This window comes from Tauraco erythrolophus, chromosome 1 (assembly GCF_009769465.1).
Source record: "Tauraco erythrolophus isolate bTauEry1 chromosome 1, bTauEry1.pri, whole genome shotgun sequence".
Taxonomy (NCBI): Eukaryota; Metazoa; Chordata; class Aves; order Musophagiformes; family Musophagidae; genus Tauraco; species Tauraco erythrolophus.
The window spans coordinates 79,813,132-79,829,165 of NC_141465.1; the positions used below are offsets into that span (position 1 = coordinate 79,813,132).

The 16,034-nt window shown below is 37.3% G+C and overlaps 1 protein-coding gene across 2 annotated transcripts in view; it reads right to left on the minus strand.

Moving 5' to 3' along the window:
* The window catches only part of GPC5 (glypican 5), a 795,927-nt gene that overhangs the window by 514,047 nt on the left and 265,846 nt on the right, over positions 1-16,034 (minus strand). For both annotated transcript variants that reach the window (XM_086620082.1, XM_086620076.1), the window contains exon 6: positions 15,125-15,245. In XM_086620082.1, coding sequence (XP_086476208.1) covers positions 15,125-15,245 — 121 coding nt within the window. The remainder of the gene's footprint in view (positions 1-15,124; positions 15,246-16,034) is intronic.

Consider the following 16,034-nt stretch of genomic DNA (forward strand, 5'->3'; position numbering starts at 1 on the left):
GGACTTTAAAGGAAAGCAGAGCATTTTCAATAAAAAGGATACATGAGAGCTAGCTGTTCGGATTGATCCTCCTCTGAAAAGTTGCCAGAAACCTAAAGGCAGGAAAAGAACCTACTTTCTTACTTCCTCGAGTAAGACATGCTCCAGCACTTCCAGATGCTGGGAATTTGGCAAACAGATTTCAGCAAAAACATTCTCTCTCTAAAGTCAGAGGCCAGTCACATAAAGAGAAGTCAATTGAATCAATCAGACACAGAAGCACATTAAGCCATCCATGCCTTCAGGCAGACCCCCAGCAAGAGAGAGTAGTTTCCCAGTGAACTGTATTTAGCATCCATCGTACACCTATGTGATTGCCTGCTTTGGGTCAGGCACCAGATGGATACGCATTGCATAAGCATCACATAGCCCTAAGAGACAAAGTCTTGACACCTAGGACCAAGCTGCTGAACTTAAGAATTTCAGAGAGACAGAGAGGTTTATCTACAGTACTTTTAGAACATTCGTCTCCAGTGTTGCTGAGGAGCATTTTCTCATAGGAAGCCCATAGCAAACACCTGGATATAGCAATCTCATCTCTGAGCTAACAACACCAGAAATCAACCAGAAGACCAGTGAGCTTTTGAAGGGAAAAGTAATCCCAATGATAGATCCTCTTCATCCTCTTACAGTCATCGTCTCCCTGGAAGATCCATACAGGGACTAGAAGTAGGCTGAAATGGTTGGCAAACAGTTCACTATGTGATGCCAGAGAAGAAATCACACTAAATTATCTGTCTGTGGTGAACCCTGTGAGTTGTCTAGATAAGATATCCAAAAATTGCTGGAGAGGAATGAGTATTACTGGTACATATAAATGCAAAAGAAAAAAACAAAAGAAAAAAAAAAAGCCTCTGGAGAAAACATTTAAGCTGTCAGGAAGAAAACTGAAGACCGAGCCCTCCATAGTAGCATTTACTGACATACTTTCAATATCACACATAGAGCCAAAAATAGAAGTACAGAGGTAAAGCTTTAATCTACAATCGAAGAAAGAGTGCAAATCAAAAACATCTAGATTAATCAAGAACAGGAGACACTTCAGAAATGAAGGGAGCTGTTACAGGAGAGACTAAGTGCAGCTGCACTGAAAGGGAACCAGATGGCTGGCACTTGAAACAAGGCTTCAGAAAGTACTTAAATAGAAAAATGGGGAAAAGTTGACAGCTATGTTAAAGTATGTGCTAGATACAACGTGTTGAACTGTGTCACAGAGGTGCTGAGGTTTACAGAAGAACCTCTAGTGAAGGACAAGATAGAGGATAGCGATAGTAAAATGTAAAGCAGAGAACAGACGGATTGGATCAAATTATTATAATAAATAAAAGCACTTCCTGAAGTGCTTCCATGACACTATTGAATGTCACACTCCAGGGTTATGATGGTATCAAACCGCTCAAAATCTGTGCAAGACTTAATTGGAAAGCAGATTGTTATATGTCTGCATATTACAGAGGTGTTAAATCAGGGGATGAAGAAATCAAGAAAGCAATGATGGCTAGTGCTATGAACAGTAGCCTTACCGTGATACAGGTCTGATATAGGAGTCTGCATATTCTCACTAAAAAGTCATGTTGTTATATTTATTGACATATCATGCTGCAATTCTGTGTTCACGCAGATCTGTGTGCTTTGACATCAAAACTCAAACAGAACAAATTTAGCATAGTCCTAAGTAAATAGTTCTGTTGCAAGGCAGAGTCAGGACAAAGCAGCTAATAAGGGAATTACAGTTTAAGGTAACAAAATCAGAACTTTGTAACCTCTTTCAAGCTTATCACTATGTTTTTATCACAGTCATTCATTATTCGCACTTTAAAATGCCTCCCTATCTCTCAACACAATGAAGGCAAAAGTTTTCACAGAGGCTATAATACCCTTTCCTGTACAAATGGTTACTGGCTAACAGTAAGACCTTAATTCAGATATTTAAAACTAGTTCCTTCTGTTACAGTCACGACTGACTGAAAAGCAGCATTTCTGTGTTCAAGCCGGGCTGTCGCTGTCACTGTCCCAGACCTGCACACCAACTGGAAATACAGAAGGGCAGAAATTCATCAAAAGAAATGCTGAGTAAGACAGTGAAATATTTTATGGAATGAGGTGAAAACCATGGGATTCTTTAGGAAGATGGGAGAACGAACTGGGAAGGATTAGAAAACAAAACCAAAAAGCGACAAGGGGAGACTGGACCTGGGAAAACAGTACTTGAAAGAATATGGAAGAAGGGCAGGACACTTTTCACTGGAAATATACATCCCATCAATAGGCAGAAAGAAATGAAAGAAAGACTTTTATCTAAAATTAACTTAAGCACTTTTCTCACTAAAAGCCTTTAGTCCCCACGAAATTTCTTCTGTGATTTGCGCAGCCTGGATTCCATGGGCCAGTGTACCTATGAGTAGATTTATGTGGTAATTAAATGTGAAGGAACACTAGATATGAATAGTGATTACTTTTAAAGATTTTGCTCAACTGAAGTGACAAGCAAGTGACAAGAGAAGTTTCTAATCAAAACATTATCATACATGAAAAACTGCGGACTATCTATCTAGTGTGTTTAAGAACTTATGGATATCAGGATTGGTTTAGGGCTCTCTCTACAAGTATTTTACAGATCTAGTTCATTGTTGTTTGTTTTTTTTCTCCTACAGCTGTTTATGTCAGTGCAGTGAGGCAGTCTATAGATCAAGCTGAACTAGTCCCCATGACAAAAAAAGCCCAGGGAAAAGAGGAAGCCGAGGTGCCTCATCAATGTCCCACTACCAAAACAGCACTTCATACAAGTATCACCAGCTCAAGGGTAGGAAGGAGAAATAGCTCCATTTTCTCTACAAAGTATGACCTACAGGAGTGGAGATAATGAACTTTACAAACAAATTAGGGTGGGTTCTTGACTGCAGAATGACTAGATCTTTCTCAAAACTTTCATCTATCTGCTTTTAAAGACAAAATTTGAAAAAAGATTTTTCAAAAGTAGTAACTAACCTGCCTTGTAAAGAGATATATAAATGTCTATTGAATCATACTACTATCAAAGTTATGATTCGTTACATATGTAATGAATCTTGACAAGTTTTCTTCTGTGAATGCATTTTTTTTAATTATGTGCTTATTTTAGAAAGAATTTAGAACCAGCTTATTTATCAGGCTTTTTTTGTTGTTTTGTTTGGATTCTTTTTTTAAATGTATCAGTCAGTTAAATTCAGAGCACTGTAATGTTCCTCTTTCTGGAGTATTCACCACAAACCTCAAAAATAACCATACTCTGCCAGGAAATATTTATACTCACTCGTATTATCTCTTGAAACAAAAACTAAATTAAAAATTGCATAGCACAGCTTGTTTCTGGCACTTCTCTTTAAAACATAATGCTGAACAGTTCTGCTGAGGCTTCATGCAAATTAAATACTTCCCCTTTGGTTCCGATTCTTCGGCCACTTGCTGGCTGGCTCCCTCAAGACAACACCAGGGTTTTGCTGAGCAAAATTTGTGCCTTTAAAATATGTGGTAGTCTTTCAAATACAGATCGTGTTATCCACATGGATTTCACATGCACGCTACAGGAGTGAAAAGCAGTTTAATGCACCATACAATGCTGCTTTTTTCTACAACTTGCCACACTTCCAGAGAACAAAAGACTAGGCAGATGAGTTCTTTAGGCAACAAATAGCCCTCATAGATAACATGGGATTCATGTTTATAAGATTTCAGACCAACAGATTGTTTTCCAGACTGGTATTTCATGTGTCTACAGAATGAATTGCTTGTTGCACAGACTAGCAAGGAGAACAAATTATGATGATGCCTGCAGCAAATGACTTGCTCTGTATTGCTGTCCACAGGCCACTGGCTTGGAGGATTTCCCAGGACTAAGACTAAAAGGAAATAGCCTGTCTCAAATAGGAAATGTTCAATATGCTCAAAAAGGATGTATTACATTTCAGGCCAGAAAGTCAGTGGACATAAACTTTTTTTCTCTCAGTAGTTAACTGCATACCACTGAAATACTGCTGCATTTCCTTTTTGTAGTGCTTTGTGCTACTGTGGTTACCTGCTTCTTTTAGACGACATAGTTTTGCACAGCGAGTGTTGCACATATTCTAAGAAATGGTCTTATGATCACTGATGATGAAGCAGCCTGTTTCCTAATGCTTTTTTGTAGTTGGTGACAACCTGTTTTCATGGCCATAGCATTTATGATGACTGTTCCCATGTGTATTAATAAAGTATGAGTTCACATAGCGTTTTCCTTAGCTGTGACACTAGGACTGACAAGAGGCAACGCACTTCCATTGTATCAACTCTTACAGAAGTGTGATTATCTTTGAACTGATTTCTGCCACTGTGCAGAATCCACACCCAGTAAACTAACGTGGGGAATGCACTGATCAGCCAGCACTAATGTGCAAACATACGCACAGTACTGTCATCTTGCCCATTCCCTTGATATATCAGCTTAGAGGAACTGCTCAGTAATTTCCACAGTACTGGTGAGACCAGTACTATGAGACCATCTAAATGCCACTTAGATCTTAATGGTATCTACTGTAATTACAGTTACTGTTCCACTCCTTTTTTTTCCTTTTTAATGAGTTTGCTTGCATACAAAATATTTTGTTAATGTTTTTATTATATTGACAGATTAGATCTGTTATTAATTAGTACTAACAGGACCAGTAACCAGCTTCTCAAATTTTTGTTGAGACCTTCCATCCTAATGCGATACTTCATTGCTGAGCCTCTACTCAGAAGAGGCTGTCAATGAAACTAACTACGGGACGGTTTTGTCATATGTATCAGATTTCATAAGTTAGAAACACTAATTTGATTTTTACTTCTGACTAGAGTTGATTTCCTGCTTTACTTAAATCTTTTAAAGACTCATTCGATATGAAAGTCTACATTTCTCTTCCCTTTTTATCAAATATGTTGTTCCAAATGTGTCAGTTTGGGAATACTCCTCTATCTTTTATGAATGTAATAAGCATATTGATTTCAGAAGGAGGTATTACAACCTACTGTGTACAGGGTGCTGGTGTCCAGGTGGTGGCCTCTGTGAGGAGAACCCGGGGCTGCCCCATGCCGGACACAGCAGCCCCACCACAAGGCACAGCTGGTAGTGCCTCATGGAAAGCGCATTTAAGAAAGGGTAAAAAACACTGGGCAACATCTGTGAGAGCCATCAGTGAGAAAAATGAAAGCGAAACAACCCCGCAGATACCAGGTCTGGAGACGGAGGAGAGGGAGGAAGTGCTCCATTCACTGGAGCAGAGATTCCCCTGCAGCCCATGGCAAAGACCATAGTAAAGCAAGTTGTACCCCTGCAGCCCACAGAGGACCACAGTGGAGTAGGCACATCGCAGCAAATGGAGGAATCCATGCTCCAGCAGGTGGGTGTTCCCTGAAGGAAGCTGCAGCCTGTGGAAAGCCCACTCCAGGGCAGGCTCCTGGCAGGAGCTGCAGCTGGTGGAGAGGAGCCCACACAGAAGCAGTCTATTTCTGAAGGACTGCAGCCCATGGCAAGGACCTATGCTGGAGCAGGGGAAAAGTGTGAGGAGGAAGAAGCGGCACAGACAAAGTATAATGAACTGATCACAACCCCCATTCCCATCCCCCTGCACTGCTCAGGCTGAGGAGGTAGAAGAGCTTGGAACGAAGGAATGAAGTTGAGCCTGGGAAGAAGGGTTGAGGGCCTGAGAGAAGGCGTTTCTAATTTTTTCTTTGTTTCTTACCATCCTACTCGACTTTTAATTGGCAAGAAATTAAATTAATTTTCCCCAGTTTGAGGCAGTTTTGCCTGTGACAGTAATTGGTAGGTGATCTCTCTTTCTCTTGACTCATGAGCTTTTTCATCTTATTTTTCCCTCCTTGTTGAGTTGAGGAGGAGGAGGAGTGAGAGAGTAGCTTGGTGGGCATCTGGCAGCCAGCCAAAGTCAACCCACCACAAATGGCATTTTCTCGGATGCAAATAACAGCTTCAATTAATGCAGCTTCCTCCAGAATCACTTCTGTTAAAGTAATTTACAGTGCAAATCTGCAAAAAAAAACAGTTTAAATGTAAAGACTGATGGAATTCTTACACTTAAACTCTCTTTACATGATTAAGTCAACCTTTTAATAGTAATCAAGCTTATTCAAAGCTGGATATAAAACATTTGCAAAACAAACTAGCTTAATATTTCAGAAGACATTTAGGATAAAAATATTTTACAGCAAGCTGCATCTCACTGCAAAATACATTTTGGAAAGAAACTAACTAAATAGTAGTTCTGCTGGTGCACAAGAACAGTACAAGCCAGTAAGACTACAATTTAATATTCAAACAGATATTCACCTTTAACTATATTGGATATGTATGTATTCCAGTGTAGTTAGCAGACTGTAGCTAAATGAGCCAGGGCAGTCACAAAACTTATTAGCTTAAGTAAGATTCACTCTACTGTATTAAAGCCTAACCAGATTAGTGAGAGTCTTACCATTTCTGATGTAATAAATACCAGCGAATACTAACATAACAATAAAACCTATTCATAGGATATGTCCTTCCTGTTTTATTGTACATTATAGGCATATCACTTGCATTTTGGTTCATTGTCAACCTGACCTGTGAATGCAAAAGACAGAATGAATAGTGTGTGTACCGCAAGTAGCTGAGTCTTGTATGCATCTCTACAAGTCCAATTATTGTTCCACATGAGAAAAAAAGGATGTGGTTCTTCGATCATAAGAAGCAAGACCACACAAATCCAGATCCCATTAGGCAGGTCACTTGCAAGCTGAATTCCTAAACTCATTTCCAGTTGATTATACACTAAGTGGCGTGGTTGCTATCACACAACAACTGATTCTCTAAATGGGAAGGCCAACAGCAAAAGTAATGCTCAATACCGCTCGCTAAAAAAATCCTCTATTGAAAGTATTCAGAGACAAGCCAGTTGTTAAATTGGTGTTCACTCAAAATTAAGTATATTTCATACAACTTTTCTTCTCCCCTCTCACAAGACTTCACAGAAGTTAAATCTTACATTATCCAATTCAAATTTGAAATCAGGCATTGACAGCTTCCTCTCTTTTAATATAATTGAAATAGAGAATAAACGTAAGGAGGTTTTTGCCTTTTTTATGAGAATGAAAAAGTACTCATGCTCCAAAAAAATCGCAAGATATTTTGGATGAGAGATTTTCCCAAAAGAGTAGCTAGTTAAAGATTGGCAAATTTACCCACTGTCATACATTATGCAGTATGTTGCATCTATCTATATCACTAATGGTGTACTACCTCAATGCATAAAGAAGCGATTTTTCTGTTCTCTAATGAAATTATAGAAGAAAGCAAAAATGTCCAGCCTTCACGGACTGACCCCTATGCTTCTGTGGAGCCCACCAAAGTTAATTAAAGGTTGAGTGAATACCATTGTGAACATGGGATCAGGCCCCTGAAGCTTTCTTGAACTCTCTAGTCTGTCTCTATTACATTCCATATATATATTCCATTCCTTTTCTAAATTGGGAATTAAGGGCATCAGAAGCTCGTTTTCACTTTCAGAATTGCTACTACTTCCATGGAGTAGGGGGACAAACTGCTTGTTTTCCTTGAGATCTATAGCCAAAATTCTGGGAAATTTGAAAGAAAGCATTAAAAAGTAAAATAAACATCCATTTTTAAGACAGTCAAGGAGCATAAATTATAAACAGGAAAAAATAACTTCCTTTCCACAGTTTTGCAAATAGTAAAGTAGATCAGATTTTCTAAAGTAAGCATCACAAAATCTGTGCCCCAGATCATATTGTTTGTCATAGCTATAACTCCTCCAAAATCCCAAAACTCTCCTCCACTTAATATTGTACTTGAGAAGATAGAACAATGTTCCTCTTTTGCTAAGAAACCCTGACACAAGCAGCTTTTACCAGCTAAAGCAGCAAGCAATTTAGGTGCAAAATAGGCTTTTGTAGAGAGCATCTGCACCATAATGAATTCTTCGGTTAGTGTCACTATCCACCTAAGTAGCTAGAAAAGGCTGTCCTGTTTTCTGTGCCACTGTTGTCTTCACTAAATGGATAAGAATTGATAGTATCTCTCTGTTGCATCAATGCCCATGTTTTCTCACTGTATACTGTGCAGTGCTTCATAAGCATCGGAAGAAGAAAAAATAGCAAAAATACAAATGTTAGGTGTTTTTTTTTATTAGCTCATCGTTTCATTTTACACAAATTTGAAACTTAAACTTAGTTCCAGAAAGCTCTACATAATGTACACTATTTTTCTTTTGTTATTCACATTAAGAGAAATCAAAAGCTTTTCATTTAAGCACAAATCCTATTTAAAAAGATACTACACAAAAATAAGGATCATTTGTGCTAAATGAATGGGACTCTGATCAGCCTTTAATAACTTTGGTAAGCTGTTTAGTGAAAAACAAAACAAACTGGGAAAAAGATTATTGAGTTTTTATTTAAATTACTGACAAAAAGGACTATGTGGCTGGTGATCTGTTCTCAAATTACCCCCTAGGCATCTCAACACTGTGAGACACATGGGCTCAACTTCATGCCCTCCTAATCACTTTTTCCTTCTCTGCCTTCCATCTGTACACCATATGTAGGTTTGAGTTTACACATAATTTTCCAGGACATACAGACATCTCATACAGAATGTTCATATAACTTGTAGGTTTTTGACTTACAAATACAGAAAGACCACCTTTGTGAGCAACAAAACGGCATATACCTTCATTATCATCACAGAACCGTGAAGAAAACCTTTTCACTTTGGAGAGGTACAAAAGCATCAGCGATCCTGCACTCTAACGTGTATTTTTGAGATTGGAAGTTGAAGTATATTTTAAAAGGAGGAAGATGAAACTGAGAAAATAATTTCCCATCTCGTTTCTAGCTGTTTAATATCTTCGCAGGCATTATGCCAGTATTTTACATGCAATGGTAATAATCAAGTATTCAACATATCTTCGGCACCAGTTAGCAGTCAGAGAGAGCTCGAGTCAATACAGCGGGATAAGCCAGCTCTCCGTAGATGTGCCAAAAGACAGAAACAGCTGACACAACAAATATGAAATAGACTTCTCTGTCAAGTAGGAATATCCTAAAAAGACATGTCACTTTAATACTCTGCTATCATGCCTTGCCAAAGATGGAATTTGTCCAAGGGTTTGATTTCGAAAAGACAGTAACACTGTATTAATTCCAGAAATAAAACAAACGAAGGAGCCAAGACATCAAAATATGAAAGGGAGAGCCAACAAATCACTGGGGGGGGAAATTAACATAATCAAGATACTGAGCTATTCTGTACCTGCAGGATTGTTCTAACCTATTCATTTGTAACATGAAAAACAAAACAAAACAAAACTTGTAAAGCAGTCTTTCCTATTGCAACAAAAATAATAAATTGGCAGTTTAGGGTCAAACACAGCTGAAAGAAATTCTAACACCACTGAATGTTGAATGCCCGTTGCACAAAGTGCACAGAAATTTTACTTCTCAATTACTTCTATGGGGTATCTATTATTGACCGGTGCAAAGTGCAGGATACAATATATGAATGAAAAAACATCTAAGAAGAGAGAGGAAAAAACCCATTCTGAAAGTGAGTCTCTAAGAGCGTGTTACTGAAGAGTGTATCAAACTAAGGCCCTAAATATCTGAGACTGTTTGATGCTGTACTCTTGAGAATTCTCTCATTCCATGAGAAAGAACTGCATTTCAGTCATCAACAGAGTCATCAGAAAGTATGAGTCGTTAAGTTTATACAGTGGTTTGAACTATTCTAAGAGGCAGAGGGATTTTAACTATTTGATGATTAGCATAACACTAAAGAAGGCACAAACCTGGTATCAGTGATCAAAAGGAAGTACAACTGCAAGTGCCACATCTTGCATAAGAATAATTTAAAACACAATTCTTTGTATGTGCAGATGAGGACTCAGGTAATGTATTCCATCACCACATCCAGTATGTACTTGGACAGCTCTTACGAAAACACATACTAATTTGCCTGTGCTGCGGTACATTGATAAAAGCTTTAAAAAACACAGCTGGAAAGTTTAGTTGCGAGTATGACAAATCAGTGTCAAACCAAAATTTCATCTCACTATTTTTGTAACCTTTTTGAGCTAGGTAAATGGGCAAACGATGGCATGGTGAAACACAATGCTTACTACACCACAATAATGACTAGTAGTAAAGGAAAAATTAGATTGTCACCTACATTTAATGTCTTCTCAAGTAGTGGCCTCTATTCACTTAGAGGAGGTAGACATCACTTTCATGAGTGACAGTTTTCAGCCCTTTGTGGAAAAAGTAAGTATCATGCCATGTATATCAGCTAAAGTCCAATGGTACAGCAGTATAAAACAAAATCCGTTCCAAATAAGTTCAGGGAAATCTTTTGCTACACCCAGAAACAGGAAATCACTTATCCCAATAGAAGCATTTACACTTTCAGGATAGTCAATAGAGTGGCAGGTACCACTGGAGATCTCCAGAAGGAGATTCGATCTGCCTAATGTAGACAGACAGACATAGGGGTATTTTCTACCAAGACAGAATTTCCTAAAATTATAAAGTCTTTATTTCACCTGTAAATACAAGGTCCAAGTAATGTTTATTATTTTCAAAAGCAGTATCTTTTTCAGATTGTCATCTGAAAGAAGAAATACATTAAAATTACCAAGATCCAATCACTTGTAATCATGGCACCAAAATATCATATTTACTTCATAACCTCAGTATTTGTACTTGCAGGAAAGATAAATGAATCGTGTTTTAAAATTATTGGGGAAGCAAGAAAAATAATTACCATTATTATTGCTGCCATATGCAACTGACTTTGCTTATCATGATTCCCTATTAGAGTGATAGCTGCAGACTGCAGTACTTAAGAGAATATGCACTGAACCCATTACTTGCCTACCGTGAAGATAAATGAAGAAGAGTCCATCATTTAAAACTCTCCAAAACACCAGTCTGTACAAGTAAGGATTTTTGCAAAAGAAAGTGACTTTGTCAAGCCATTTGCAGCACTGACTGGTTCAGCAGAGTTCATGTCAGTTCCTCTAATTGTACTTTGTTGCTGTGAATATGAACCTGTGGAGTCCAGAGCACAGATTATAGCAGTCAGGGTCCAATGGAATCAAAACGTTCTATTGATTTTTGGTAAATCCACTATTTACAGAAAAAGAAGGAGGATTACTGTGAGCCTCTCACAAAGGAGAAGTGCCCAGAAACCACAGCCTGCTGGGAAGAGATACTGTCCTTTATGCGACAACTTTGATTTCAGTGGTTTAAAGTTTTTAATAGAACAGAACTTAAAAAATGGAGTATGCTTAAACATTGTATATTTACATATTTTAAAGCCAATTCTTTGCTTGGGATTATTATGCACTTGTGTCTCTACCTTGCAAGAAAAGAGGAGATACTAGGAGACATCTGTTCTTTTCTGCATGCAGGGCAGAATGGTCTTTGATCTGTTTTATTATGTACGCATTAAAGATGAGCAGGAAGGGATCTTTAAGATCTGTTCTTCTTTTGCTATTTGATAATATTTAGTTATTTTTACAATAAATACATACAGTCTTATTTTCTGAGAGCTCACTGGATCTTCCCTTAAATGGGCTCTCCCTTTACATCTCAGAGTATTCACTTTCTTCTTGCCCTCATGCTAGGATTCTTGAAAGTAAGAAGGGATATTTAGTGTAACTGGTGAGAAAGGGGTCATCTGCTTGGAGGACAAAGAGGTGGTTTCAGAAAACAATGAAGCTTTCTAACAGAGTTTTTCTACCATGGATTTACAAGAGAGAATTACTTTTTCTGGTCTGGAAGGACAAAATGTAATCAGGATATATTTCTCAATTTGACTTTAACTAACTTTAACTAAATGGAAACCTGGTCATCCTCTTCAAATTAGTCCTTCTATAGTTAAATCATTCTTTTCTTTTTTTTTTTAACCATTAGAAAATAATACATAATCATAAAATGAAATAATTTTTAAGAGCTTCCTAAATGTATGTATATGTATATATAAATGTTAGTACATGCTAAATATTTCTCCTTAGAAAATTATACCTTTCTAGTTTGTGTGCTCAAACCAATAACTTCTTGGAAAGGGCTGAGAAACATGACTTAGGGTGAAATCCTTCACACCAGACACCTAACTGCAGGTGTCTACAAGACAGATGCTAACATGGGGATAATGTATCCAAGTTCCTTTTATATTGTGCAAGACTAAAGAACTACTGTTCTTCTTAACCTGAAGCATACATTTATATATAGCCAAACAAATAGCTCTCTAAGGTCCAAGGACAAGATCTACATATAAGGGAAGCTTAAACATCAAAATGCAGATGTCTGATTAAAGAACTTGATTCAACCCCTGCTGCAAACAAATGCCACAGGTAATCATTGATTAAATTACATTGCAGTGCATTTCACCATTTTTATCATAAAAAGTACCAGAAACAAAGCTTCCGATTCTTTGCTGTGCATTCACTATTCACAAAGTGGTAGAGACCATTCAGTCCTGAAGGCCTTCGTACTGTGGCAGACTGCACAAGAAAAAAAAAATAGGCTATACTTACCACTGATACAGAGTTCTGACTGTGGTTGAGAAGCAAGGACAAAATACTATCATGACATCATGAGACAGAGAGAAATGCTACTTCAATATCCTGCATCTTGAAATGTTTAAAAAAACTGATGTGAGAAGTCATATAAACCTGAGCTACCACTCATTTCCTTTCTTCTAATACAGAGAGCAAATGGCTACATACAAAACACAACTAAATAATAAAAATATACTTGTTTAGCAAGGAAGGTTACAGCAACATGGAATGTATATTAAAATATATATAGTTGCCTACACAAATAGCAAGTTATATATCACCCTGCCAATCTGTGTCACCTTAAAGCTAAATTAAAGTATATACACTTTTACAGATTTCAAGAATTATTAGTTCTGGAAAACAAGACAAATATGATTTTTTTTCTACTCAATTAGCTTTTAAAACTTTTGCAGTGCAGTAATACTGCTTGGGCAGAGTGTTAGACTTAAGTATGACTCCGTCTATCTCTGAGGAAACACCACAACCCATTAAGCTCCCCTTATATAATTTGTGCATGATAAGCTTAATATGTGATTCGTTCTTTTTGTATCACAAAAGACAAAAAGGTGATCTTCCATATTTGAATCTCTAATTTACGCTCTCCATCCTCCTTTCCCAAGCAGTAAATGGTAGAGAAGAAAGCTTTTTCTGAAGTTTCTTCAGCCCTTTTATCTGAGGAAAAGCAGTTATATGTCAGGTCTCTAAGGAATTTGATGCTCTTTTTATCCGCTGACCCTATTTCCATGCTCAGAGCTGCAAGAAATGAAACTATCCCATAGAAAGATAACATATTTGGAGGTTAGTAAGACTTGCAGTATGTAAATTATATGTCTTTCTCCCTAAGACCCACTCTAGTCTTTTGGGACAAGGGCAAATAAACTCTCAAAATGAAATATCTTATAATGGAATTGTTCTATTCCACTCTTTTAGATCCTCACTCGAAGAAGAAACAATGCAACTCCTAGTCTCTAGAGGAAAACAACACAATAAACTATGCAGTACAGATTTAATATCAAAGAAGGAGGGCATTCCTGATAGATGAAAGACCTTGAGACTTACCCAGTATGATTTGCCACGTTTTTCTTTGCACAGTAATTTGTAGTTCTTAATTAAGTCACAGCATCTCTTTGCAGGGAAAATTGTATTCATTTTCTCACCATTGTACTCACCATTTTAGTAAAGAAAGAGAGACAAAAGCATGCTGAAGCTGGAAGGCTACAAAGGATAATTCTCTTAAGAAGGAAGGAATAATGTTTGGCTTTGAGCTTCAATCTGGATGCCACGTCTCCCAGAAAACAACTCTACTGACGGAAAAGAAATTTTTTCTATTTTTTTTCTCTTTCACCACTCTTTCCTTTGTTGTCAGAGAAGAGTTATTTTTCACAAATAGAGAAATAAGAACCAAGGGAGTTTATCATTAAGCTATCAGCAATGTTAGAATGGCTTGCTTATTTCAACTCCAGAAACTATTTGGGAAACTGTATTTAAAAGCTGCCAAGAAGATGGAAAAACAAAATTAAAGCAAGTCCTTAGATGGAACTAAACGCAATAGACAAGGAAGAGCCGTCTAATATATCTGATTCTCATGTTTGGGAAATGAGGTAAAGAAGGGGAGTGGAGACCATTAAGGTGACAAGCTTGCATGCCCTCCCTAAGTAGCCCCTCCTTTTAACAGTGTGGATAAGAGGATATTGGGTTAGACAGGTCACTGACAAGAAATGCCAGTAGGACGTTTCTTACCACTGAGTCTTCAGATCAGAGTGGAAACTTATATTTTTAAACTGAAATACAGAGCTGTCAGCAAAATAACTATTGGTTTCAATTGAATCAGCTTTTTGTCCTGTACTTCTGGCCATCTCTACATATAGACACAGCATTTAACAAAAGATACCTGTAACCCTTTAAACGTGTCACAATACTATGATTGAAATTGACTGCCTTGTAAGCCTTAAATTCAGCAACTCACAGATATGTACATCAGGTAATGAACACCAACTCCTTTAGCAAGCATTCGATTCTTCTTCAAACTTCCTGGTTTTTCTATCTGGCATCTAAACAAAAAACCTCACAGCAAGACTAGTTAAGAAAGAACTTAGATTCAGTGAGGAGGGAAGGGGGAAAATATGTTTTATTGTTTTTTAAATCTATGTGCCCAGTTAATATCCCTAAATTATATTGTTTGCGCTTCTGTACTCTTACTCCAATGCTGAGCTGTGGTATTCACAGGTACAGATGGCCCAACTGCCAGAGTCTTACTTCCTACACTCATCTACCATATGCAAGCCTTTTAACTAAATCATTTTTGGTAATTGAAGTGAGACAGAGAACAAGTAGTATTTTGGTGTTGACGTGCACTGAGCAGTAACTTCAAGCAACAATTAGCTTTTAATGTATAGTAAATTCATACTTTCACTACTAGAGTGGTCTTTAGCAGTATACTATATCTATAGGTAAAAGCAGCTTACCTGAATAACATGTTTCAGCTTGTCAATAATTTGACTTATTACGGGATCTGTTCCTTTCACTTTTACTTCTGGATTTGCAGACTGAGCTTTGATTCCACTGCCAACCACACGATGAGTATAGCTAGTTTAATACACAAAAACACACACACAAAAATACTTTAGTAAGTTTTTCTACTCCGAGAGTCATCATCTACTTTGTCTCATGGCACCAACATCCCACTTTAATGAGATGCATTAATTTTGTGCACATATTTTTCACAGAAAAGAAATACAGCATAATACAATTACTACATTTCACAAAGTTGTATTATTTATGATGGCTTTAATTTTTCTACAAACTTTAACAAGAAAAGAGTTATCTACATTTTGAAGTGAGAAACATTTATCTCGATGCATGCATTTTTGTCTGTGCAAAGATTATGCTCCATTTTGGTTTTGCTAAATACAAACTACACGGTGACTGCCTAAATGCATGGCATTCCAGGTTTTTAAAACAAACTCCAGATTCTACACACACTGTGCATTCAGAACTGCATCTGAAGTTTCCTATTGTTTTTGTGAATGCACATGCAGATAGAATATTTACTGCAGGACAACAGCCAAGTCCTGAACAAATTATTCAGCATTACATAACTGATACAAGTACAGAGTAGACCAAAATTTACTTCATAGATAGATGCGTAAAAAAGAACCAATAGAAACCAGACACATACTTATTCAAGAAAGAACTGCTGTAGTAAGTAGAACACTGTTTCTAATCTATCAAAACTCAAAATACACAGACTACAATTAACCACCTAGCAGAATTCTGTGGCTCATTAAGATGCAATTCTTCATTGAACTTCTCATGCTATATGTAATACTTAAGTTATGCAAGAAAAACTGAATATCCACCTTCTCATCACAGATA